Source organism: Muscardinus avellanarius (genome assembly GCF_963383645.1).
Source record: "Muscardinus avellanarius genome assembly, chromosome: 4".
Classification (NCBI taxonomy): Eukaryota; Metazoa; Chordata; class Mammalia; order Rodentia; family Gliridae; genus Muscardinus; species Muscardinus avellanarius.
In genome coordinates, this window is record NC_137789.1 from 150,525,688 (window position 1) to 150,553,002 (window position 27,315).

General features: G+C 46.2%; 1 protein-coding gene across 3 annotated transcripts; it reads left to right on the forward strand.

Annotated features, from left to right (window-relative positions):
* Nucleotides 1–1,414: 1,414 nt before the first annotated feature.
* On the forward strand, nucleotides 1,415–27,315 carry DENND10 (DENN domain containing 10; the record flags this gene model as incomplete). Of its 3 annotated transcripts, none has more annotated exons than XM_080693910.1 (9): nucleotides 1,415–1,469; nucleotides 6,154–6,350; nucleotides 7,617–7,696; nucleotides 12,373–12,521; nucleotides 15,083–15,194; nucleotides 18,517–18,617; nucleotides 19,326–19,433; nucleotides 23,407–23,501; nucleotides 27,139–27,315. In XM_080693910.1, the coding sequence occupies 9 exons, from the start codon at nucleotides 1,415–1,417 to the stop codon at nucleotides 27,313–27,315; spliced, it is 1,074 nt and encodes a 357-aa protein (XP_080550036.1). The 3 variants fall into 3 exon arrangements, with proteins under 3 accessions (XP_080550036.1, XP_080550037.1, XP_080550038.1); XM_080693911.1 differs by having other exon boundaries at nucleotides 19,347–19,433; XM_080693912.1 differs by lacking the exon at nucleotides 1,415–1,469 and having other exon boundaries at nucleotides 6,250–6,282.

Here is a 27,315-nt window from a genome sequence, read left to right on the forward strand (position 1 = left end):
GCTCCTCATCTTCTTCTTCATTTGTTTTCTGAATCTTCCTATGTGCCAGACACAAAGATGGCACCACGGGCCTTGAGGAACTATTTAGAGTGTAGACCCTGGACCGAGGACAGCAGAGCAAGGGCAGTCTACCTGACAGTCCACCTGACACGGTCATCCTACCCACCCGAGACTCGGCCTGTGCCACTTTCCCCAGGTCTGGATCTCCAGGGATGAATTCCTAGAACCAATAAGTCTGCTCATGCCTCCCCTCTCCCCCTTTCTGCTTTTTCCCGAATTGTAGGAGTATGGGCAAGAATTCTGCCCTGGTCATCTCTTCGCCTCCCCAGTCTTTAGCCCATGACAGTCTGTTTTGCAAGTGTTTGCACAATACACATTGTGCAAGGCAGATCAAGTTTTACTAATCCCAGGTTCTGGCTAAGTTAGTGAGAAATTACTCCCTAAGCCCACATGCCACGCAAAACTAGATAACATCTTTGGGCTAAATGTGTCTGTCAGACTCAGTCTTGATAAGGTGGGGGAAAGAGATCTGGGTTCTATGGATTAATGTATTTTGTCAATATTTTGAGGCCCTGGGAATTGAATCCAGGGCCTCACACATGCTAGGCAAGCAGTCTACCACTGAGCTACATTCCTGTGGCATTTTTTGTTTGTTTGCTTTGTGTTTTCTTTTTTGTCTTTTGTCTTGCAGTACTGGGGATGGAACCCAGGGGCATTCAACCTCCTAGCTACACCCCGCAGCCCTATTTTTTTTTTTTTGTCTTTTTATTTACTTATTTATTTATTTTGCGGTACTGGGCATGGAACCCAGGGGATTGTACTTCTGAGATACACCCCCAGCCCTATTTTTTATTTTTTATTTTGAAACAGGATTTCACTGAATTGCAGAGGGCCTAAGTAGAAGCTGGGGCTACCCTTGAACCGCGATCCTCCTGTCTCAGCCTCCCAAATGCTGGGATTACGAGCGTGCGCCACCACGCCCGGCTTTGTTTTGTTTTTGAAACCGGTCTCTGTAGGCTGCTGAGCAGCTCTCTAGGTTTCTGAGGCTGTCCGCAAACCTGAGATTCTCCAGGCTCAACCTCCCAAGTACTGGGATTACAGGGATGTGAAACCACCCCCAGCTGGTAAAAAATTTTAAAGATCAAATGACGCCGGCCGTGGTGGCGCACGCTTGCTCCCTTGAGGAAAAGGCTCAGGGCCCAAGAATGGATCAGGAGAACCGGGCATGGTGGCGCATGCTTGCAATCCCAGTATTTAGGAGGCCAAGACACAGAATGGCAGATTCCCACAGCTGCTGAGTGAGACGAGGCCGAGGGGGCGGGGCCGTCGCCGGGGCGGGCCCGGCGGTGGGCGGGGCCTGGTGGGCGGGGCCTGCGGCCGGAGCCCTGGCGGCGCGCGGCGGCGGCGGTGGAAGATGGCTGCGGCGGAGGCGGCGGACACCCAGCTGATGCTCGGAGTCGGGCTGATCGGTGAGGACGCAGGCGCCCGGCGGGCAGGCCCGCGCCCAGTCCCGCCTCCGCCCGGGCGGCGTCCCCGCTGCGGCGGGCCGGGGCTGGAGGCTGCGGCCCGGCCTCCTTGGCGTGAGGCCTGCGGGCCCCGGGACGCCGGCGAGCTCCTCCCGCGCTGCGCGGCCGAGGTGGCGGGCGGGGCCGCGTGGGGCGCGGGGAGCCGCGGCGCCCCCGCCTGGGCCGGGCGGCTGGAGCCTGCTGGCCGGCCGCGCGCCCCCCAGGCTGTCATTTCGAGCACGGCACGCGCGAGGAAGCGGCAGCGCCGGCATGGGGACCCCGGCCCCGAGCCGCCGAACCCCCGCGCCCGCGGTGAACTCCGCCATCCCGAGGTCGAGCTCGAGCTCGTGCGCGTGGCGGGGTCCCGGCAGCCACTCGCGGGCCTGTTGACTTTGAGGAATTCGTGGGTGGAGAAGTTCGTTGGGACAAACCCGAGTGTGTGTCCGCCCAGTGCCGCGCGTGACGGGTGGGGCTTCCAGGCGCTGCTGCTCGGTGCCCGGAGCACGGGTTGCTTGAACGAATGATTCCCTTTGAGAAAGTTTTACTCTCCCTAGATTTTAACACACCCATTCTATCTCTCCCAGTGTACAAGAACTGGGAAAGTAAGCTTAGGCTTAACAAAACTGGAAGAATGTGTTTATTTTTCAGTGTCTCAAAAGAGTGCTTCCTGTATGCATTTCAGGAAACTGTCTTTTGTATGCACTTTTTTATATATATATATATATATATATATATATATATATATTTTTTTTTTTTTTTTTTTTGCGGTACTAGGGATGGAACCCAAGGGCATGCTACCTCCGAGCGACACCCCCGCCCTGTTTTTTTATTCTTTATTTTGAAACAGGGTCTCACTGGCTTCAAAGCTACGCAATCCTTCTGTCTCAGCCTCTCAAATGCTGGGATTACAAGCATGCGCCATCACACCCAGCTTGATATGATTTTAAAACCACTTCAGCCTGGCGTGGTGGCACAGGCTTGTAATCCCAGTACTTGGAAAGCTGAGACAGGAGGATTGCAGTTGCAGCCAGTCTCAGCTACTTAGTGAGGCCCTCCATAGCTTAGTGACACCCTGTTTCAAAACAGAGGAGAAAAAAAGAAAAATAGAGCTGGGGTGTAGCTTGGAAGTAGAATGACTCTTGAGTTCAATTCCCAGTTCCTCAATAAGTAAATAAGTAAATAATAAAAATGCTTCAGAGACTGAACCGAGCGGTATTCTACCTGTGAGCTACGCCCCCAGCCCTATTTTACTTTTTATTTGGAAACAGGGTTTTGCTAAATTGCTGAGGTTGGCTTTGAACCCACAATCCTCCAGTCTCGGCCTCCCGAGTACTGGGAGTACAAGTGTGCACCACCACACCTGTCTATATATATTTTTTTATTTTGAAACGAGATCTCACAAAATTGCAGAGGGCCTCACTAAATTGCTGAAGCTGGCCATGAACTTAAGATTCTCCTGTTTCAGCCTCCCAAGTACTGGTATTTCAGGTGTAACCCCTACAGCTGACTTACTTTTACTATTTGTGGTACTGGGGATTGAGCCCAAGGATACTCTTCTACTGAACTACACTTCCAGACCATAACGTGTGTGTGTGTGTGTGTGTGTGTGTGTGTGTGTGTGTGTGTGTGTGTGTGTGTGTTACTGGGAAACTACCCATCAGCCCTATTTAATTTTTTATCTTTTGCCAGGTGTGATGGCACATGCTTGTAATCCCAGCATTTGAGAGATTAAGACAGGAAGATCGCGGTTTGCAGACAGCCTCAGCTACTTAGGCCATTTGCAACTCAGTGAGACCCTGTTTCAAAATAAATAATAAAAAATAGGGCTGGGGTGTAGCTCAGAGGTAGAAAGCCCCTGGGTTCCATCCCAGTACTACAAAAAAAAAAAAAAAAAAAGTTTATTTATTTTCAGTACTGGGGATGGAAGCCTGGGGCATTCTACCTTTGAGCTACACCCCCAGCTCTATTTTATTCTTTATTTTGAAAAGGTCTCACTAACTTGTGGAGGGCCTCACAAGATGCTGAAGCTGGCCGTGAACCTGTAATCTTCTTGTCTCAGACACCCAAGTGCTGGGATTACAAGCATTTGCCATCATACCCAGCTTAATTTTTTATTTTATTTTTATTTTATTTTATTTTGGTGGCACTGGGGGTGGAACCCAGAGGCTTTCTACTTCTGGGCTATACTCCCAGACCCATTTTATATTTTATTTGGAAACAGGGTCTCACTAAGTTGCTGAGAGCCTCACTTAGTAGCTGAGGCTGGCTTCGAACCTGTGTGATCCTCCTGTCTCAGCCTCCCAAACGCAGGGATTACAAGCGTGCGCCACCATGCCTGGCCTTTTATTTTAATTTTTTGGTGGTACTGGGGATAGAACCCTTCTACCTTTGGACTACACTCCAGACCTGTTTTATATTTTCTTTGGAAACAGGGTCTCTTAAGCCAGTGAGGCTGGCTTTGAATCTGTGTGATCCTCCTGTCTCAGCCTCCCAAGCATGGGGATTACCAGCGTGCTCCACCATGCCCGGCTAATTTTTTATTTTAAAACAAGGTCTAAGCCGGGCGTGGTGGTGCATACTTGTAATCCTAGCATTTGGGAGGCTGTCAGCCTCAGCTACTTAGTGAGGCCCCTTGCTCAGTGAGACCCAGTTTCAAAATAAAGAATAAAAAATAGGGCAGGGGGTATAGCTCAGAGGTCGAATGCCCCTGGGTTCTATCCCCAGACCTGGAAAAAAAAAAAAATTAGCTGGGTGTGGTGATACATGCCTGTAATCCTAGTATTCGGGAAGCTGAGACAGGAGGATCATAGGTTCAAAGCCAGACTTAACAATTTAGGGAGACTCTTTGGAAATTTACTTATTTATTTATTTTACCCCCAGTACCACCAAAAAAAAAAAAAAAGATAAAATAAAATAAAATAAAATTGTAAAAGTTTTTAAAAAATTTAAAAGAAGTCGGGCGTGGTGTTGCACGCTTGAGGCCCTCCACAACTCAGTGAGACCCTGGTTCAAAAATAAAGAAAAAAATTGGGCAGGAGGTGTAACTCAGAGGTCGAATGCCTCTGGGTTCCATCCCCAGACCCGCAAATAAATAAGTAATTAAGAAGAAGGCAGGGGGTACAATATAGAGGTAGAATGCTCCTGGGTTCAATCACCAGTACCCCCAAAATATTTTTTAATAATAATAATGGGAGGAGAGGTATATCCCTCCCACATAAGAAAAAAGGAAGACCAATTTGGATTTTTGTTGTTGTTGTTCTGGGAGCTGAACCCAGGGACATTCTACCTCTGAGCTACACCCACAGCCCTATTGCATTTGTCTTTTGAAACAGGGTCTTGCAGTTGAAACAGGTTGATGAGCGCACTCCTTCCTGAGTCTTTCCTCAAACCTGTAATCCTCCTGTGTCAGTCTCCCAAGTGCTGGGATTACAGGTGTGCATCACCGTGCCCAGCTTCCCCAGCCCTATATTATTTTTTATTTGGAACAAGGTCTCGCTAAGTTGGGCAGGACCTCACTAAGTTCCTGTGATCCTCCTACCCTGGACTCCCAAGTATTAGGATTACGGGCATGCACCATCACCATCATGCTTGGCTCCTCTTTTTTTGTTTGTTTGTTTCTTTCTTTTTTCTCTTCTTTTCTTTTCTTTTCGCCATACCAGGAATGGAACCCAGGGGAATTCTGCCTCCAAACTACACCCCAAGTCCTATTTTTAGTCTTTTTTTATTTTTTGAGACAGGATCTCAGACTTGCCAAGGGCCTTGCTAAATAGCTGAGGCTCTTCACAAACCACGATCCTCCGATCTCTGCCTCCCAAATGCTGAGATTACAACCGCCACCGGGCCCAGCTATTCTCTTTTTTTTTTCACCTTTTCTACGTATTTATTAAAGATTTTATTTTCAACTAGATAAAAACTTAATGTAATTGTAAGTAAATAAGCATCCATGTGGGAAAAGATAGGGAGGAACTCTACCAAATATCTCAGTCTACATTTTCATTCATGATTTGTTATAAAACGCTTTTTACTACTGGTACACTCTTGTAATCCCAATACTTTGAGAGGCTGAGACCAGAACATCACAGGTTCACAGCCAGGCTCAGCTGCCTAGTGAGGCCCTCTGCAATTTAGTGTGAGACCTTGTTTCAAAATGAAGAATAGCCAGGCATGGTGGTGCATGCTTCTGATCCCTGCATTCGGGAGGCTGAGACCAGAGGATCGTGGTTCGCAGACAGCCTCAGCCACTTAGTGAGGCCCTCTGTAACTTAGTGAGACCCTGTTTCAAAATAAAGAATAAAAAAATAGGGCAGGGGATGTAACTCTGAGGTCAAATGTCCCTGGGTTCCATTCCCAGACCTGCAAAAAAAAAAAAAAAAAAGAAGAAGAAGAAGAAATAGGGCTAGGGGCGTAGCTCAGAGGTAGAATGCCCCTGGGTTCAATCTCCATTACAGCAAAGAAAAAAAAAAGCCTTTACTCAGGTGGTCTAAAATTCAAAATCATGAGTTCACGAGCATTTGGGATCTCAAGTGCTCTGGGTTGCTTTGTAAAATGGGGTATTAAAACTGATTCCAGTAAGTGCCTCTAAGTAACCAATCAATTCGCTTCCTTGCTGCTGTTTGGCATTCTCACAGTGACCATCTTTCCACCGTAGAAAAGGACACCAATGGAGAAGTTCTGTGGGTGTGGTGTTACCCTTCCACGACAGCTACGCTAAGGAATCTGCTGCTCAGAAAATGCTGCCTTGCGGATGAAAACAGGCTTCTCCACCCCTTTGTCTTTGGTCAGTACAGAAGGACATGGTTTTATATCACAACAGTTGAAGTTCCAGATTCTTCCGTTTTGAAAAAGGTATGACTTGCATTAAGGTAAAAAAGCAAAAGATATTTAAAGCAATATAAGATTACTCTAGTAACTCTTAGCATTAGACCTTATTCGTGGTGCACTTTTTGTATGTGTTGTGCTGGGGATCGAGCTCAGGGGTATTCTACATCTGGGCTACACCCTTGGCTCACTTTTTTATCTTTTTTTTGGAACAGGGTCTCACCAAGATGCCGAGTCTCACTAAGTTGCTGAGGCTGGTCTTGAACATAGCTTAGAGGTAGAATGCCTCTGGATTCAATCCCCAGTACCCAAAACAAACAGATTTCTTCAATACCTTTCTTTCTTTCTACATCTGGGCTACACCCTTGGCTCACTTTTTTATCTTTTTTTTGGAACAGGGTCTCACCAAGATGCCGAGTCTCACTAAGTTGCTGAGGCTGGTCTTGAACATAGCTTAGAGGTAGAATGCCTCTGGATTCAATCCCCAGTACCCAAAACAAACAGATTTCTTCAATACCTTTCTTTCTTTCTTTCCTTCTTTCTTTCTTTCTTTCTTTCTTTCTTTCTTTCTTTCTTTCTTTCTTTCTTTCTTTCAAAAGCCAGGGGCCTTCTACCTCTGGGCTGCTACATTCCCAGACCTATTTTACATTTTATTTGGAAACAGGGTCTCACTAAATAGCTGAGGATGACTTCAAACTTGCGTGATCACTTCGAACTTGCATGATCCTCCTGTCTCAGCCTCCCAAGTACTGGATTACAAACATGAGCCACCACACTCAGCTTGTTTATTTATTTTTGCAGTACTGGGGATTGAACCCAAGGGCATTCTACCTCTGAGCTACACTAACCCCCAGCCCCGTTTTTTATTCTTTATTTTGAAACAGAGTAACACTAACTTGTGGAGGGCCTCACTAAGTACCTGAGGCTGGCACAAACCCAGATCCTCCTGTTTCAGCCAGTTACTGGAGTTAAAAGTGTGTGCCACCATACCTGGTTTGTTTTTGTGTTTTTGAAAAAAAAAGTTTTTTCTAAAACTGTTATGTTCTTATATAGGAATTTAAATATGTATATTAATACATATATACACACACATATGTACATACACGTATAATAGAAGAACAAGTGAGAACATTTTATATTTTGGTCTTTTCCTTCTAATGCTAGTATATCTCGTACAAGAAGTTTGCAAGAAGAAAGTAATAAAATTTTCATTCTATTAAAGCCTCTTAAATTTCAGTAAGTTATCTTTAACAGGTGAACTTTTATTGTTTCTTTGTTTCTTTTTCTGGACAGGTGACTCATTTTTCTATTGTACTGACCGCCAAAGATTTTAACCCAGAGAAATATGCTGCCTTCGCTAGGATATTGTGTAGGTCTGTATGAAAACTGTGTTAAATGTTAATATGCCAAAATAAAGCTCCCACCTGATACTTGCACAGTCAGCTTCTACAGGGAGGAAGCAACCTCAGCCCCGCCACCTGACTTGCCCCAGTGGCTCTTCAGAGGCTCTTTCCTAAAGTCAGGCTTCCTCCTCTGCTTATCAGTGTCTCCTCTAATTTGGGAAAGTGGGGCGGCGTGGGGGGGAGAACAAGCAGCTTGCCAACTCTTAGAGTTCCTGGGTGTCCTGGGTTACTTGCCATTTTGGAGTATTACTTCTACTGACTTTGAATCCAGGGGTCTTCTTAACAGGATGGCTAAATTAAGTGGCAGGCTGGTTCGTATGTGTCCATCTGTGTGTGACAGTCGTTTTAGGGAAAGTCAGTGAATATTTTGAATTTTGTTGAAACTCAGGAAAATATTTCTTAGCTGGAATGCTGAAGGACTGGGAAATTCTGAATCACTGATCAATTCTAATTCAAGTTGACTGTCAGTTTCATTCTAGCCATTGGAAATATTTATCTAAAATATACCAGCCTGGGGTCTGGCGCACGCTTGTAATCCCAGTATTCAGGAGGCAGAGACTGGAGGATCGCGGTTTACAGACACCTCAGTTACTTAGTGAGGCGCTTTGCAACTCAGTGAGACCCTGTTTCAAAAAATAAAAAGACTAAAAAATAGGGCGGGGGGTGTAGGTTGGAGGTACAATGCATCTCTATATATACCCTGCCTCCTGGGTCGCATCTCTAGTACCACAAAAATAAAATAAAATATACTATCCCGAGCCAGGCATGGTGGTGCATGCCTGTAATCCCAGTACTTGGAAGGCTGAGACAGGGGGACCACAGGTTCACAGCCAGCCTCAGCAGGTAGTGAGACTCAGCAACCTAGCAAGGCCCTATTTCAAAACAAAACATAAATGGGCTGGGGGTGTAGCTTGGAGGCAGAATGCCCCTGGGTTCAATCCCAGTGCCCCAAAAGAAAAGAAAAAAAAGGAAAACAAAAATCCTCTCATTACACAAAGGGTTGATTAGATTGTATTTGACTAAGTATGGTATTACCGTATGTGCAGCTAGCTACAGTGAGAAAGATTCTTGCTGTCATAAGGCAAATTCCAGGTGTGTGGCTCACTGGAATAAAACAGCTGTCTCCTACCAGGGTGCAGACATAAAGGGAGCTTATTACTGCTGGAAGAGACGCTATCCAGAAGCCATAAACTAAAAGCACTAAAGGGGCGTTTTTGAACAAACACTGGCCTCCCATTTCTTTGGATTGAGTCAGGGCTGGTTCACTGGGTGGAATCCACGGGAGACATTCTGAGGTCCAGGGGCAGGCTTGCTTCAGGCCCCGCTTCCCGCCTGGGGCTGCTAGCTGGCAGTGCCATGCCCCCGTAGCATTCTGGGCTCTTCTCATCTCCGGGTAGAAGGCACAAGTCTGAGCCTGTGCCCCTGTCTCGTCCCGGCCTGCGTGCTCAGCCTGACTCGTGCATATACCCTGCCTCCTGTGCGTGTGTCTGCACGCCCATGCACACATGCACAAGCACTTTTCCTGATGGTGCAGTTAACGTGGGGAGAGAAGCAAGGCGGCAGCCTCTCAGAGCGTGCTGCTCACGGGAGAGCGGCCTCACATGCAGGCTGTGGCCGGGTGATGTCCTCTGTGGACGGCCTTCATCCTCCAGACACTGCAGTTGAGTGGCAGGGAGGGAAGCAGAGTTTTAGTCACAGCTGGGCTCAGCTTCCCAGACCGGCTGCGGCAGCCGTGGCTGTCTACCTGGCCAGGTCCTCTGGCGGCACTTCATGAGGGTTCAGAGGTTCTCTTCTCTGCCCTGTGTGTCTCTCTCATGGGCCTTGATTGTCACCTAGGAAGTCATTTTATCCCACTGGCCTCTTATGTTTGTATTCTTCATGACTGTATATTACTTCTGTTTTATACTGTTAATGGTTTTTTTTGGGTGGTAATAAAACACATAATTTTTGTTTGTTTTTTTGTGGTACTGGGGGCTGAACCCAGGGGCTTTCTGCCTCTGAGCTATACCCCTACCCCTGTTTGCTTTTAATTTTGAAACAGGGTCTCAGCAGGTTGATGAGTTCCTCATTGGAGTCTCTCTACTTGAGGTTGTTCTTGAGCCTGTGATCTTCTCTCAGCCTCCCACGTAGTGGCTTTACAGGCGTATGTCAGAATACCTGGATTTTTTTTTTTTTTTTTTTTTTGGTACTGGAGATTGAACGCAGGGGCATTCTACCTCTGAGCTACACCCCAGCCCTATTTTATTTTTATTTTTATTTATTTATGTATTTTGTGGCACTGGGGGGTGGAACCCAGGAGCTTTCTACCTCTAGGCTATACTCCCAGACCTATTTTATTTTATTTATTTATTTATTTATTTATTTATTTATTTATTTGCGGTACTGGAGATGGAACCCAGGGGCATTCTGCCTCTGAGTGACACTCCCAGCCCTATGTTTTATTCTTTATTTTGAAACAGGGTCTTACTGAGTTACAAAGAGCCTCAATAAGTAGCTGAGGCAGGCTTCGAACCCATGCAGTCGTCCTGTCTCAGCCTCCCAAATGCTGGGATTACAAGCATGCACCACCACGCCTGGATCTATTTTATACTTTATTTGGAAACAGGGTCTCACTAAGTTGCTGAGAGCCTCACTAAGTAGTTGAGGCTGGCTTCGAACCTGTGCAGTTCTCCTGTCTCAGCTTCCCAAGTGCAGGGATTACAAGCATGCACCACCACACCTGGCTTTAGTTTTAATTTGAAACAGGGTCTCTATAGTATTTTTATTTTGAAGCAGAGTCTCTAAATTGATGAGATTCTCAGTGCTTACTAAGGCTGTCCTCGAACCTGGGATTGTTTTATCTTGTCCTTTCAAGTCCTGGGATTACAAGCATGTGTCACCACACTCGGCTCTTTTTTTTTTCTTCTTTTTCTTTTTATGACAGGGTCTCGCTGAGTTTCCAGGGCTGACCCTGAGTTGGGATCCTCCTGCCTCCGCCTCTTGAGTTGCTGGGATTATAGGCATGCATCAGTGTGCCTGGCTCTTCTTTACACCCCCCAGAGTTCCCATGTATGATTGCCCACTGTAGTCGTTGTCCACCTTTTTCTTCTTCAGTTTTTGAATTGAAATAAAAAAGAACTGATGCTCAATAAAATTCAGTAATCAGTAAAAACACTAAATATAACCTGGGCTCAGTGGCCCACACCTGTAGTCCCAGCACTTGGGACACTAAGGCAGGAGGAGGCCTTGAGTTCAGGAGTTTAAGACCAGCCTGAACACCAGGGCGTGGCCCTACCTAAAAACAAAATAAAACAAGAAACAGAAGAAGAAAAGCACTAACTTTTTCACTTAGTCTACAATAAATGCAAATTTCAAGCCATTTAAACATCAGTTTTTATTCCTGATTTTTCTATCACATCAGCTGCTGAAAGGCCCATGTAGACCTGCTCACGTCTTTTTTTCCCCTTCTGGTTTTGGAGCTGGAGCTTGAACTTAGAACTTTGCACAGGCCGTGCGTGTGCGTACACTCTACTGTTAAGCTACCCCCGGCCCTACATCAAGCTTTTTAAGTTTAGTTTTAGTTGCTCACAGGAAGAGATCTTGAGGGGAAGAGACGGCCTCCTTGTGGGAGCTATGAATGCAGCTGGTTTCCTGTCAGCATTTTCTGAAGTCTAAACTTGATGACGAATATCTGTAATGCACATTTATCACTGGGAACTTAGAAGAGCTTGGATTTCTTAATTATCTAAATATAGCTAGCTCTGGGAGCTCTGATAATAAGTATGGGTTCTACAGCTAATTACTGCTTTCTCTGTGAACAATGCATAAAACTCCTTTCTTGTCAAAGGAAATTGCAGCAATAAAACAGAGTCGCATGACTAAGAGCAGCAGTTGTGAACAGAAGACCTAAAAAGATGAGGCTGTGATATTCTGGGGAATAGTGGGGCCTCAGCAGGCCTGTTGTCAGTTACCATGCTGTAGAGGACCATAGCACTTTGCTCCAGATTTAAGGAGTGCTGCCTTCAAAGAAATATCTGTGAAGTGTTTTTTTTATTCAATACACTTATTGTGTACATTAGAAAGTAAGTTGGGAGCCGGGCGTGGTGGCACACACTTGCAATCCCAGCGCTTGGGAGGCTGAGACAGGAGGATCGCACAGGCTCGAAGTTAGCCTCACCTACTTAGTGAGGCTCTCAGCAACTTAGTGAGACCCTGTTTCCAAATTAAGTATAAAATAGGTCTGGGAGTATAGCCCGGAGGTAGAAAGCCTCTGGGTTCCACCCCCAGTACCACACACACAAAAATAAGTAAATAAATAAATAAAAAAGAGAGAGAGAGAGAAAGAAAAGGAAAGGAAGTTGGCGAGGTGGTGCACGTCATTCTAGGACTTGGGAGCCTGAGACCAGGAGGATTGCAGATTCAGGAACAGCCGCAGCAACTTAGTGAGACTCTGTTTTCCAAATAAAAAATAAAACAGGGCTGGGGGTGTAGCTGGGGGCAGAAGGCCCTGGGCTCCCCCCATACCACACAATGAATGAGCAGTTGGAGAAGTGATGCGTGTTGGGAAAGACTCTGGCCTCCCGAAGCCTCTGGAGTGCTGTGTCTTTGGGAGCTGAGCCTCGGTCCCTGAGGGTCGGAGCGCCGCCACTTCCTGTCCTGTCTTACAGGAGGTACCTGAAGCACGGGAGCCCCGTTAAGATGATGGAGAGCTACATTGCAGTTCTCACCAAGGGGGTATGCCAGAGCGAAGAAAATGGCTCGTTCCTCAGCAAGGACTTTGACGCTCGGAAGGCGTACCTTGCAGGTTCCATCAAAGGTAAGAGAAGAAGGAAGAGCAGAAACAAAACGCGGGCCAACAGGAACATCTCCGGCTGCCCAGGGCGGCTCAGCTCCCCTGACCCTGCCGTGTCGTCCTTCCTGCCTTTCGTCTGCGTCGAGCGCCTCCTTCATAGGAGCCCCGAACTCGTGTTTCCTCGCGGGTTAGAATTCTCTTTTTCAGTTATTTATTTTGTTGGTGCTTCGTAATCAAACATCTGAATGGGGTACCAGATGTAGAGGCGTGCACGCACAGAGCACGCCTGTAGCCTTCCCCACTTCCCACTTCACTCCTTCCCTCTCCCTTCTCATGTCGAGCCTAGTGATTGACTGACATGTTTGTGAATGTACTTCGTGTGTGTTGGGGAGTCCTCTCTTCCCCTCCCATTACCTACAGTTCCTCCTATGACCCATTTTCTCCCTAGCTTCCACACTCTGTCAAAGGAAAACGTGTTTGTGGCCTTCCTTTCCATACATTCTATAATCGTAGAAACATTCTTTCAGCGGTGTGTGGAGCACATCAGTAATCCCAGCTACCCTAGAGGGTAAACAGAAGGATCACACGGTAGAGGCTGGCCTGAGCAGCCTGGTGAGGTCCTGTCTCAACAAAGAGGACTGGCAGAGCACTTGCCTAGCAAGTACACGCTCGCGTGCGCACGCGCACACACACACCATGATGGAATGTTTATTCACAAGCAGCTTGAACTTCATGGCTCAAGAGCTCCACTGACTTCCATATTTTTCTTTTTCTTTTTTTTTCTTTTTTGAGTTTTGTCTTTTTTGAGGGGGCTACTGGGGATTGAATCCAGGGGCATTCTACCTGAGCTATGGCCCCAGTCCCCTCCCCACCAGCCTCTTTTTGTGGTACTGGGGATGGAACTGAGGGGCATTCTACCTCCGAGTTATACCCTCAGCTCTAATTTTTATTCTTTATTTTGAGATATTGTCTTACTAAGTTGCAGAGGGCCTCACTAATTAGCTGAGGCTGTCTACAAAGAGTGATCCTTCTGTCTCAGCCTCCCAAATGCTGAGATTACAAACATGCGCAACCACACCCAGCTTCCCCAGCCCCTTTCTTATTTATTTTTATTATTTTTTTTTTATGGTACTGAGGGTGGAACCCAGAGGCTTTCTACCTCTGAGCTATATTCCCAGATCTATTTTCTATTTTATTTGGAAACAGGGTCTCACTGAGTTACTGAGAGCCTCACTAAGTAGCTGAGGCTGGCTTCGAACCTGTGCGATCCTCCTGTCTCAGCCTCCTAAGTGCAGGGATTACAAGCGTGCACCACCATGCCCGGCTCCCTTTTTTATTTTTTATTTTTTATTTTTTTGCATTCGACCTCCTAGCTACACCCCTTGCCCTATTTTTTATTCTTTATTTTGAAACAGGATCTCACTAAATTGCAGAGGGCCTCACTAAGTAGCTGAGACTGTCCGTGAACCGTGATCCTCTAGTCTCAGCCTCCCAAATGTTGGGATTACAAGTGTGCGCCACCACACCCAGCTCCCTCAGCCCCTTTTTACAGTTTTTATTTTTGGTACTGGGGATTGAACCCAGGTGCATTCTACTCTGAGCTGTACTACCAGTACTGTTTATTTCTTCTTTTGAAATAGTGTCTCACCAGGTTGCTCAGAGTCTTGCTAAATTGCTGAGACTGTCCTTGAACCTGTCATTCTCCTGTTTCAGGTTCCCAAATACTGGGATTACAGACATGCTACTGTGCCCAAACTATGACACCTCCATGATTTCTCTTTTCCTAGAATTTATCAGTTAGCTCTTCCGTCTGGAAGCTCAAGCCACAGCCTAGAGTCCCCGATGCAGCTGGAAATCCAGAATGCAGAAACAGCCCAGGGCGAAGCCCCAGACTTCAGGGTGCTGACAGAGAGGAGAGGGGAGCTCTGAGGCGCTCCCTCGTCCCCATCCTTCCACAGTACCTTACAGAAGCAGCCCAGGGCGAAGCCACAGACTTCTGGGTGCTGACAGAGAGGAGAGGGGAGCTCTGAGGCACTCCCTCATCCCCATCCTCCCACAGTACCTTACAGAAGCAGCCCGGGGCGAAGCCCCAGACTTCCGGGTGCTGACAGAGAGGAGAGGGGAGCTCTGAGACGCTCCCTTGTCCCCATCCTCCCACAGTACCTGCTTGTTCTGTCCTTTGTGCTTCCTGAGGTGTGTGCTTCATGTTCTTTAAGCTAGCTGAAAAGGACTGAAGTAATGGCATAGAGAAGGGTAGTGAACATTTTTTATTTATTTCAGTACTGCCGCAGCCTCCCAGGTAGCTGGGATTACAAGTGTGTGCCACCAAACCCAACTTAATTATGAATTTTTCATGACACAGAAAGATGTTGGCTGTCCTTCATAGAATTGGGGCTTCGTCTACACGACCAGCATATCGACAAACGTTCCTATCCACCAAATTGGGGTGCTTTTGTGTCTACAGCAGTTCCTAATATTTTTCTCTGTATTAAAAATAATTTTGCATTCATATGATAAGAACTTTTCCTGATAAACTTTTGCCGTTGTGTAATATTTAATACAATAACATTGTAATCCCTCTTTAGACGTTGTGTCACAGTTTGGAATGGAAACTGTTATCTTACACACTGCACTGATGCTAAAAAAACGAATTGTCGTCTATCACCCTAAAATAGAAGCTGTCCAGGAGTTTACCAGGTATTGTCAGTAATTCCTAAAAATTGTGAACTTTCTTGGCAGACAGTTAAATGTTTAAGTTTAGACCTAGTAGTTCAAGATCACTGAATATGGACAGATTGTTTTGATGATGGTGATGATGATGATGATGTCCTGGGGACTGAACCTAGGGCATTCTATCTCCAAGCTACACCCCAGCCCTATTTTATTTTTGTGTTTTGAAACAGGGTCCTGCCAAGTTGCTGAGACTGATCTCGAACCTGCAATACTCCCATCTTAGCCTCCAAGGTATTGGGATTATAGGCATGTGCCACCATGCCTGGCCCTGGACGATTTATTTATTTCATTTTATTGTGGCACTGGGGGCCAAAAGCTTTCTACCTCTGAGCTACACCTCCAGTCCTATTTTATTTTTTATTTTGAAACAGGGTCTCACTAGGTTGATAAGAGTCTCACTGCTTGCTGAGGCTGTCCTCGAACCTACGATCCTCCTGTCTCAGCCTCATAAATACTGGAACTATAAGCATACGAATGCACCACCATGCCCAGCTCTGCTTATTCTTTAACTTTGGAAATAGTACTATTTTTTAAAATTAATGTATTTATTTTTAATGTGCCCAGGGGCATAACAAGTGTGTACCCCTATGCCTGGCCATTATTATCATTATTATTTTTTTTTTTCAGTATTGAGAATTGGATTGAGAAGCGTTCTATTCTGAGCTATACCCAAATCCTATTTTTTATTCTTTATTTTGAAACACAGTTTCACTAAGTTGTGGAGGGCCTCACAAAAAAGCTGATGCTGGCTGCAAACCTGCAATCTTCCTGTCTCAGACTCCCAAATACTGGGATTGCAGGTGTGTGCCACCATACCTGGGTAGTTGGCCCCCCTATTTTAAGTAAGTTGATCCTTCATTTCAGTTTTTTTTTTTTTTTTGCGGGTCTGGGATGGAACCCAGAGGCATTTGACCTCCGAGATACAGCCCCTGCCCAATTTTTTATTTATTTATTTTTTTTTGGTGATAGTGGGGTTCCTGGAAGCCTTTCTACTTCTGGGCTACACTCCCAGACCTATTTTATATTTTTTTATTTGGGAGCAGGGTCTCTTAAGCCAGCGAGGCTGGCTCCGAACCAGCACTATCCTCCTGTCTCCGCCTCCGGGTCTCACTGAGTTGCAAAGGACCTCACTAAGTAGCTGAAGCTGTTTGTGAACCATGATCCTCTGATCTCAGCCTCCCAAATGCTGGGATTACAAGCGTGCACCACCATGCCCGGCTTTCACTTCAGTTTTATCAGACTCTTTGTTGTTTGTGATACTGGGGATTGAACCCTGGAATGTTTTACCTCTGAACTGTACCCCCAGCCTATTTTATTTTTTATTTATATTTATAGTTTGTGGCACTGGGAGTTGAACCCAGGGACATTCTACCTCTGAGCTACCCCACCAACCTATTTTTTAGTTTTATTTGAAATAAGATCTTGCTAGGTTGAGGAGAGTCTCACTACTTGCTAAACCTATCCTTGAACCTGCAGTCTTACAGGCGTGCACCACCACACCTGGCTCCCTCTGTGTTTATGCTTCTTAAACTGGGTGTCCATAGCTTCTGAGATTTCACAGGGCCCCAGGGGGTTCCAAAGCACAATTGCATTTGGCATACCTTCCTATGGTTCTTATGTTGTCTGAAAACAAACAAAATGTGGCTTGCAAATTTGACTAGACTTTTAAGTTTAAATGGGAAACTTGCAGGAAATTTCTTTTTTGCAGGGACCACTTTGAATTTTACCCAGGGTCCCTCTCTGTGGCGGTCTGCAGTGTAGGATGTTTGAAAGACTTTAGGTCCATCACTCTTTCCAGGTCTTTGGAAACTTCTTCACCTTGAACTTTTTGTAGCTAATCTTAACTCTAAAAGCAGCTTGTATTTTGTTTGTTTGTTTTGTTTTTTGTTTTTGGTGGTACTGGGGTTCCCAGAAACCCTTTTACCTCCAGGCTACACTCCCAGACACTTATGTTTTTTTAAATATTTTTATTTGGAAACAGGGTCTCTTAAGCCAGCGCAGCTGGCTTCGAACCTGCGTGATCCTCCTGTCTCCACCTCCCAAGTGTGGGGATTACAAGCGTGCGCCACCACGCCTGGCTTTTTTTTTTTTTTTTTTTTTTTTTTTTTGGTGGTGCTGGGGATGAAACCCAGGGGCATTCTACCTCTGAGCTACACCCCTCCAGCCCTGTTTTTTATTCTTTATTTTTGAAATAGGGTCTCACTAAGTTGTGGAGGGCCTCACTAAGTATCTGAGGCTGGCAACCAGCCAGGATCTTCTGTCTCAGCCTCCCAGGTACTGGGATTACAAACATGCGCCACCACGCTCGGCCCATGCAGCTTATTTTGTTTGTTTTTTGTTTTGTATTTTTGTGTGTAGTACTGGGGATTTAACCCAGAGCATTCTACCTCTGAGCCATGCCCTTAACCCTATTTTATTTTATTTATTTTTTTATTTTGAAACAGGGTCTTACTAAGTTATAGAGATCCTCACTAAGTTGCTGAGGCTAGCTGCAAACCCGAGATCCTCCTGTCTCAGCCTTCAAGACCTGGGATTACAAGCCTTGGCCACTACTCCAATTCCAAAAGCCAAGTTTAAAACATGGCTTTAGCCGGGTGTGGTGGCACATGCTTGTGATCCCTGCACTTGGGAGGCTGAGACAGGAGGATCGTGCAGGTTCGAAGCCAGCCACAGCTACTTAGTGAGGCTCTCAGCAACTTAGTGAGACCCTGTTTCCAAATAAAGTATAAAATAGGTCTGGGAGTATAGCCTGGAGGTAGAAAAGCCCCTGGGTTCTGATAGATTAAATATGCAGGGCGTGTTCCTTGGCGCACACAGATACGTGGAGCCTTCTGGTATAGATGCCATGAGCCGTTTATTAGTCCAGAGGGCCAGCGCACCTTTCCTGGGCAGTTCCCTCCCACGAGAGTAGAAGTGTCCCTCTGTGAGATAGCAGCATCTCCTTTATATCGAGGGGAGTGGTCTCCTCCATGGGAAGCGGGGTAAGGAGGCGGGTCCTTCCTGCCTCCTGGCTTCCGGCCCCACCCCATGCACCCGTGGGGACTTAAACCTAACAGGTTCTACCCCCAGTACCACACACACACACACAAAAAAAAAGAACATGGCCTTGCTTTAATGTGAAGCCCGGAGGTCTTAGCACTTTGGGGCATGGCCTCACCTCTGCCCCTGACTTGCCAAAGGACTATACCTTCTCAGTTTCCTCCACCGGAAAAGGACAAGGGGCAGGCAAGTCTCTTGGATGTGGACCAGCAAGCAGGTTCATTGAGTTCTTACCTTGCTTCTGCAGGACGCTGCCTGCCCTGGTGTGGCACCGACAGGACTGGACCATCCTGCATCCTTATGTGCACCTTAACGCCGACGAGCTGGAAGCCCTGCACACGTGCGCAGGTACGAGCATCCCGAGGAAGGAGCATTCGTGCTTCGTCTCCCTCTCTTTTTGTTGTGATACTAGGGATTGGGCCCAGGGCCTAGCGCATGCTAGGCAAGTGCTGCGTCACTGAGCACATTGGTTTTGTTTGGAGTGTGTTCCTTTTTCTCTTTCTTTTTCTTTTTCTTTTTTCTTTATTTGCGGTACTGGGGATGGAACCCAGGGGCTTTCTACCTCCAAGCTGTTTTTGAACCGTGATCCTTCTGCCTCAGCCTCCCAAATGCTGGGATTAGAGGTGTGCGCCTTTTTTTATTTTACTTTATTTTTATGGGTCTGGGGTGGGAACCCAGAAGCATTTGACCTCCGAGCTACACCCCCTGCCCTATTTTTGATTCTTTATTTTGAAACAGGGTCTCACTTAGTTGCAGAGAGCCTCACTAAGTAGCTGAGGCTGTCCGCGAACCGCAATCCTCCAGTCTTAGCCTCCCGAATCCTGGGATTACAAGCGTGCGCCACCACGCCTGGCTCTATTATTTTATTTTTTGAAATGGGGTCTCACTAAGTTGTAAGAGCCTTGCTAAGTTGCTGAGGCTGGCCTTGAACCTGAGATTCTCCTGTCTCAGACTCCCAAGTACTAGGATTACAAGCGTGCACCACCACACTCAGCATTGATGCACCATGGTATGTTTGCTCCCCGCCTCAGTCATTTGACCGTCTGTGTCACGCAGGTTACATCGCTGGATTTGTAGACTTGGAGGTGAGCAGCCGACCAGACCTCTACGATGTGTTTGTGAATCTGGCAGATAGTGAGATCGCCATTGCTCCACTTGCGAAAGGTGAGTTCTGTGCTGTCGACATGAGATGTGAGCACACTGTTGGCTTCAGGCTCTGCTTACCTGCCGTGCGGAACCTGGAGGGGTTTGTCATTGTTTGGAACATAGCGTCTTTCCTTGTAGAACCAGACATGTTAGGGATGCAGGTGGGATTAGTAATAACAGTTTTGGGTTTTTGTTTTTTTTTTTTTTTGTTTTTTTTTTTTGTACTGCTAGGGATGGAACCCAGGGGCATTGTACCTCTGAGCTATACTCCCAGCCCTATTTTTTATTTTTGAAACAGGGTCTCGCTGAGTTGCAAAGGGCCTCACTTAGTAGCTGAGGCTGTCTGCGAACCACAGTCCTCCGATCAATCCTCTGGTCTCAGCCTCCTGAATGCTGGGGTTACAAGTTTGCACCACCATGCCCGGCTACTGATAACAGCTTTTGTGTGTCACTTCTCTTTCTCCCAAATGTGGGGGCAGTGAATTCTTCCCTGGGGCTCATTGTTAAGTAGATTCTAATAATAGAAGGGGGTTTTTATTTTTTAATTAATTAATTTATTTTTTATTTATTTTTTGGTGGTACTGGGGGTGGAACCCAGGGGCTTTTTACCTCCGGGCTATACTCCCAGACCTATTTAATTTAATTTAATTTATTTATTTATTTTTTGGTGGTACTGGGGTTCCTGGAAGCCCTTCTACCTCCGGGCTACACTCCCAGACCTATTTCTTTTTTTTTTTTGAAACAGGGTCTCTTACGCCAGCATGGCTGGCTTCGAACCTGTGTGATCCTCCTATCTCAGCCTCCGAAATGCAGGGATTATAAGCGTATGCCACCACGGCCTTTATTTATTTATTTATTTATTTTATTTTGCGAGTCTGGGGATGGAACCCAGGGGCATTCGACCTCCAAGCTGCACCCCCTGCCCTATTTTTTATTCTTTATTTTGAAACAAGGTCTCACTAAGTTATGGAGGGCCTCACTAAATAGCTGAGGCTGTCTGCGAACCACGATCCTCCAGTCTCAACCTCCCGAATTCTGGGTTACAAGCATGTACCACCATGCCTAACTCTTACTTTATTTATTATTTATTATTATTTATTTATTTATTTATTTATTTATTTGTGGTACTGGGGTTCTTGGAAGCCCTTCTACCTCTGGGCTACACTCCCAGACCTATTTTATATTTTTATTTGGAAACAAGATCTCTTAAGCAAGTGCAGCTGGCTTCGAACCTGTGCGATCCTTCTGTCTCTGCCTTCCAAGTGCGGGGATTACAAGCATGTGCAACCATGTCCAGCTTAATTTACTTTTAATTAAATAATTAATTTTTTTGTGGACCTGGGGATGGAACCCAAGGGCATTTGACCTATGAGCTACACCCCCTGCCCTATTTTTTATTCTTTATTTTGAAACAGGGTCTCAACAAGTTGTGGAGGGCCTAAGTATCTGAGGCTGTCCACGAACTGTGATCTTCCAGTCTCAGCCTCCCAAATCCTGGGGTTTCAAGTGTGCACCACCATGCCCAGCTTTAATAGGAGGTTTTATCTGGTGACTTAAAATTAACAAAACCAAAATTTGTATGTATATATGTATGTATGTATGTATGTATTTATGTGTTTGTGATACTGGGGATGGAACCCAGGGGCATTTTACCTCCAAGCTACACTCCCAGCCCTATATTTTATTCTTTATTTTGAAACAGGGTCTCACTGAGTTGCAGAGGGCCTCACTACGTAGCTGAGGCTGGCCTCAAACCTATGATCTTTTTGTCTTAGCCTGCCAAGTACTGGGATCACCGCGTGTACTACCACACTTGGCTTTTTCATTTGTTTTAAGGTGTCAAACTTGATGCTTGTTCATAGGAAAATTTCAAACCAGAGAATCAGACCCTTAGGAGATACTGCCTTTTGTAAAGCCAAACTGAGGTGGGTGTGGTGGTACATGCCTTTGATCCCGTGCTTGAGAAACTGAGACCAGAAGGATCACAAGTACTAAGACTTTAAAAATAAATGCCGGGCGTCGTGGTGCACTCTTGTAACCCCAGCATTCGGGAGGCGGAGACCTGACAATCATGGTCGTGGACAGCCTCAGCTACTTAGTGAGAATAAAAAATAGGGCAGGGGGTGCAGCTTTGAGGTTGAATGCCCCTGGGTTCCATCCCCAGACCCACAAAAAAAAAAAAAAAAAAAAAATCGGGCTGGGGGTGTAGCTCGGAGGCCTAATGCCCTAGCACCGCAAATAAATAAATAAATAAATAAATAAATAAATAAATAAATAAATAAATAAATATATAAACGAAGCCAAACTCACACTGTCCAACAGAGTTTGTCTCTTGTATGACAAACAAACTTTCTGTTAATTTTTATTTTGAAGATTTAAAGAAGTTTATTAGAAAGATAGAAATACAGAAAATAGGAATACAGCTCCATGCCAGACTGGCACTCGAAATGAATACACCCTGTTAAATTTTTTTAAGCGCTAGAGATGGAACCTATGGGAATTTACCTCTGAGTGACACCCCCATTCCTATTTTTTACTCTTTATTTTGAAACAGGGTCTCACTGAGTTGCAAAGGGCCTCACTAAGTAGCTGAGGCTGTCCGCCAATCATTATTTTCAGACAGTGCTAATGTCTATCATTCGTGTAACCTGGGTTGTTTCCTTTGTTCATTTCAAAGATCTTAGCACGCCGAGTGCTCAGCTGGCCCCACAGCAGTGACAGGAAGCGCTGCTTTCACAACATTCCTGACACAAAGATAAATTTAAATTCTTAACTCTAAAAACCGGGACAAGTCACAGCTTATTTGTAGTTAGAATTTCCTATTAGGTTTTGTATGGAAAGAAAAATAAAAATTCTTATTAGGTGGATATGAAGGAAAAATTTGGTTTGGTGTTGATGTGTTTTCTTTGGGCCATGAAGTTTATAAATCTGCTTATGAGCTAGGCCTGGTAGTACATGTCTATAATCCTGGTTTGGGGAAGCTGAGATAGGAGGATCACAGGTGCTCAGTTACTTAGTGAGAAACTGTTTCAAAATAAAAATAACAGCCGGGTGTGTGGTTGTACGCGTTTGTAATCCCAGTATTTGAGAGGCTGAGATAGGAGGATTGTGGTTCACAGACAGCCTCAGCTACTTAGTGAGGCCCTTTGCAACTCAGTGAGACCCTGTTTCAAAATAAAGAATAAAAAATTGGGCTGGGGGTATAGCTAGGAGGTAGAATACCCCTGGGTTCCATCCCCAGTACCACAAAAAATAAAAATAAATAAAAATTAAAAAAGTAAATAAGCCCGGGCATGGTGGCGCACACCTGTAATCCCGCACTTGGGAGGCTGAGACAGGAGGATTGCACAGGTTTGAAGCCAGCCTTAAGTACTTAGTGAGGCTCTCAGCAACTTAGTGAGACTGTGTTTCCAAATAAAATATAAAAATAGGTCTGGGAGTATAGCCCAGAGGTAGAAAGCCCCTGGGTTCCACCCCCAGTACCACAAAAAAAAAAAAAAAAGTAAAATAACAGGGCTGCTGGGCGTGGTGGTGCACACTTGTAATCCCCGCGCTTGGGAGACAGAGACAGGAGGGTCGCGCAGGTTCGAAGCCAGCCGCGCGCGCTGGCTTAGGAGACCCTGTTTCCAAAATAAAAATGTAAAAAAAATAGGTCTGGGAGTGTAGCCTGGAGGTAGAAGGGCTTCCAGGAACCCCAGTACCACCAAAAAAAAAAAAAAAAAACCAGGGCTGAGAGTGTAGCTTTGGAGATAGGATGCCCCTCCCTGGGTTCAAACCCCAGGACCCCCCCCCCAAAAAAAAATCCTGATTATACCTTATCTTCTAGCAAATTGTCACATTGTGTTCAGTAATAAAATGGAGGAGTGGGCATTTTATCTGCTTTTGGAAAATTGACTCAGTCTGGTCTTTGCAGTTTTCCATTAGATGGAATGATTATTTTTTATTATACAAACTTCTAAATATTTCCACAATTTATTCTTGTTCTCACCAGAATCCATGACAATGGGCAAACTGCACAAGGAAACCGGTCAGCTCATTGTTCAGTCTGCGGAGGACCCAGAGAAGTCGGACAGCCAGGTCATACAGGTAACTGCCCAGCTGCTGCCTTGCTGGGAGCGCACACCGCGGCTTGTTCTCCGCTGTACGTGCCGAAGACAGGCCAGCGGTGGGTGCTCCGATGGGGTTTGCAGACAGCACAGTGATGGCGGACGAGCAGCTGTGTTACTGGGCTCCGGGGACAGGTTATTGCAGGGGCCGCTGCGGAAGCCACGCATTGGTGTGAAATGCCACTGCTGAGTGCAGTTCTTTGGGCGGGCTGCCACATCCTCTCCTCCTGGGAGAATTTTTACAGCAGAACAAATTGTAAAGACAAGGCCCCTGCTGAGCACAGGGTGTTGATAGAGGGTTGTAATCTGGCTTGGCTCCGCTGTCTCCAGGATGGCAGTAGCCGTGGAGTCAAGGCCCTGCCGTCATAAGTGCAGAGCCAGTCCTCTCTGGGATCTGCCTGTCAGGCTGACCGGTGTCTAGTGCACAGTCAGCACTCTGTCCTCCACCCTTGCCAGGCTGGGATGGCAGATGTTTTATATTTCTGGAGCTTTCCACCTGGTGCCCAAGCCCCTCCTCTGGCCTGTGGCTTGCCTGCCCCCTCCTTCGCCTTTGGTGCGTTCCCAGCCCCTGCCCTTCTCCTGAGGAGCACAGATGCATCGGCAGATAGGGGCACACACCTGTGGCACCCAGCAGAGCTCTCGTCGGGTCTCATGAATGCCATAGTGAGTGAAGCTGGAGGCCACTGACAGGCGTAGTGACATGCCAGTCACAAAGGCACAGGCTTAGGTGCGGGGCCTAAAGAGGGCGGGCCCTCAGGGAGGGTGGAAGGGGTACAGGGTCCTGGGGGCGCACTATTGCTAACGGAGACAGTGCCTGGGATGGTGGGGTATTGGTGATGGTTGTGCAACAAGATGAATGTACTAAACACTACTGCATTATACACTTTAAAATGACTAAAGTGAAGCCGGGCGTGGTGGCGCACGCTTGTAATCCCCGCGCTTGGGAGGCAGAGACAGGAGGATCGCGCAGGTTCGAAGCCAGCCACGCGCTCTGGCTTAGGAGACCCTGTTTCCAAATTTAAAAAAAAAGGTAAAAATAGGTCTGGGAGTGTAGCCCGGAAGTAGAAGGGCTTCCAGGAACCCCAGTACCACCCCCCCCCAAAATGACTAAAGTGGGGGCCAGAATGTAACTCGGTGGCAAAGCACCTGCTTTGCAAGTGCGGTGCTCTGGGTTCGGTCCCCGGTTCCAAAAAGACAAAAAAAAAAAGAGCCCCTTTATAAAATGACTAAGCCAGACGTGGTGGCGCACGCTGGTAATCCCCGCGCTTGGGAGGCAGAGACAGGAGGATTGCACGGGTTCAAAGCCAGCCTCAGCTACTGAGACCCTGTTTCCAAATTAAAAAAAAAAAAAAATAGGTCTGGGAGTATAGCCTAGAGGTAGAAAAGTTTCTGGGTTCCACCCCCAATACAAAAAAAAAACAAAAAACAACAAAAAAAAACCAGATAGGGCTGGGGATGTAGCTTAGAGGTAGAATGCCTCTGTGTTCTATCCTCAGTACTGCAAAAAAATAAAAAAATAAAAAAACAGGCCTGAGATACAGCTCACAGGTTTGATGCCAGCCTCAACAACTCAGAAAGACAGCAACTTAGACCCTCTTTCAAAATGAAAACAAGCTAGGTGTGGTGGCACATGCTTGTAATTCCAGTACTTGGGAAGCTGAGACAAGAGGATTGCAGGTTCACAGCCAGCCTCAGTAACCTATTGAGACTCTGTTTAAAAATAAAGAATAAGCTGGGCATGGTGGCGTACACTTGTAATCCCGTGCTAGGGAGGCGAAGACAGGAAGATCGTGCAGGTTTGAAGCCAGCCATGCTGGTTTAAGAGACCCTGTTTCCAAATAAAAATATAAAAATAGGTCTGGGAGTGTAGCCCGGAGGTAGAAGGGCTTCCAGGAACTCCAGTATCACACACACACAAAAAGAATAAGCACACATTTGTAATCCCAGCTTTTGGGAGGCTGAGACGGAGGATCGTGGTTCGCAGACAGCCTCAGCTACTAAGCGAGGGCCTTCGCAACTGAGACCCTGTTTCAAAAATAGAATAAAATAATAGGGCCGGGGGTGTCACTAAAAGATAGAATGCCCCTGGGTTCCATTCCTGGTATGGCACACACACAAAAAAAGAATAAAAAATAGGGCTCTCAGCCAGGCGTGGTGGTGCACACTTGTAATCCCCGCAATTGGGAGGCTGAGATAGGAGGATCGCACAGATTCGAAACCTCAGCTCCTTGAGGCTCTCAGCATATTTAGTGAGACCCTGTTTCCAAATAAAATATAAAATAGGTCTGGGAGTATAGCCCAAAGGTAGAAAGCCTCTGGGTTCCACCCCCAGTGCCACCAAAAATAAATAAATAAATAAAAAATAATAGGGCTGTGGGTATAGCTTGGAAGTACAGTGCCCCTGGGTTCAATCCCCAGTACCACAAAATAAATAAATACTAAAATATAAAAGGAAAAACTTTCCAAAAAAAAAAAAAAAGTGGAAAGAATTCTAGAGAGTATTTTTTTTTTGTGGGCCTGGGGATGGATGGAACCCAGGGACATTCGACCTCCGGGCTACACCCCCTGCCCTATTTTTTATTTTTTTATTCTTTTTTTTTTTTTTTTTGGTGGTGGTACTGGGGTTCCTGGAAGCCCTTCTACCTCCGGGCTACACTCCCAGACCTATTTTTACAGTTTATATTTGGAAACAGGGTCTCCTAAGCCAGCGCGCGCAGCTGGCTTCGAACCTGCGCGATCCTCCTGTCTCTGCCTCCCAAGCGTGGGGATTACAAGCGTGCGCCACCACGCCCGGCTTTATTCTTTATTTTGAAACCAGGTCTCACTGGGTTTCAGAGGGCCTCACTAAAGTAGCTGAGGCTGTCTGCGAACTGTGATCCTCTGGTCTCAGCCTCCCAAATGCCTGTGCTACCACACCCGGCATAAATTTTTTTTTTTTTTTTTTTTTTGGTGGTGGTGGTACTGGGGATGGAACTCTTCTACCTCCAGGCTACACTGTCAGACCTATTTTTAATTTTTTTTTTAATTTAGAAATAGGGTCTCTTAAGCCAGCAAGGCTGGCTTCGAACCTGAGTGATCCTCCTGTCTCTGCCTCCCAAGCGCGGGGTGAAGCATACGCCGCCACGCCCAGCAAAAAAATTTTTTTTTTTTTTTGGTGGTACTGGGGTTCCTGGAAGCCCTTCTACCTCTGGGCTACACTCCCAGACTTATTTTATATTTTTGAAACAGGGTCTCTTACGCCAGCGTGGCTGGCTTCGAACCTGCGCAATCCTCCTGTCTCTGCCTCCCAAGCGCGGGGATTACAAGCATGTACCACCACGCCCAGCTCCAGCAAATTTTTTTAATTAAAAAAATTTTTTTTGCTCTACTAGGGATGAACACAGGGTCATTCTACCTTTGAGTTACACCCCCAGCCCTATTTTTTATTATTTGTTTTTGAAACAGAGTCTCATTGAGTTGCAGAGAACCTCACTAAGTAGCTGAGGCTGTCCGCAAACCGCAATCATCGTGTCAGCCTCCCAAATGGTGGGATTACAAGCGTGTGCCACCACCCCCAACTTGAGAATATTGAAAATTTTAGGTGGTAACACGTTACATATTTTCCTGTTCTGTTAAAGGATATCGCCCTAAAAACAAAAGAAATCTTCACCAACCTAGCACTGTTTTCAGAAGTTCCAAACAGCGGAGGAAAGCCGGTCCTCAATTTTGAGGCACTAAAGCAAAAGCGATTTCCACCAGCGACGGAAAACTTCCTTTACCACCTCGCAGCTGCCGAGCAGATGCTGAGAGTCTGA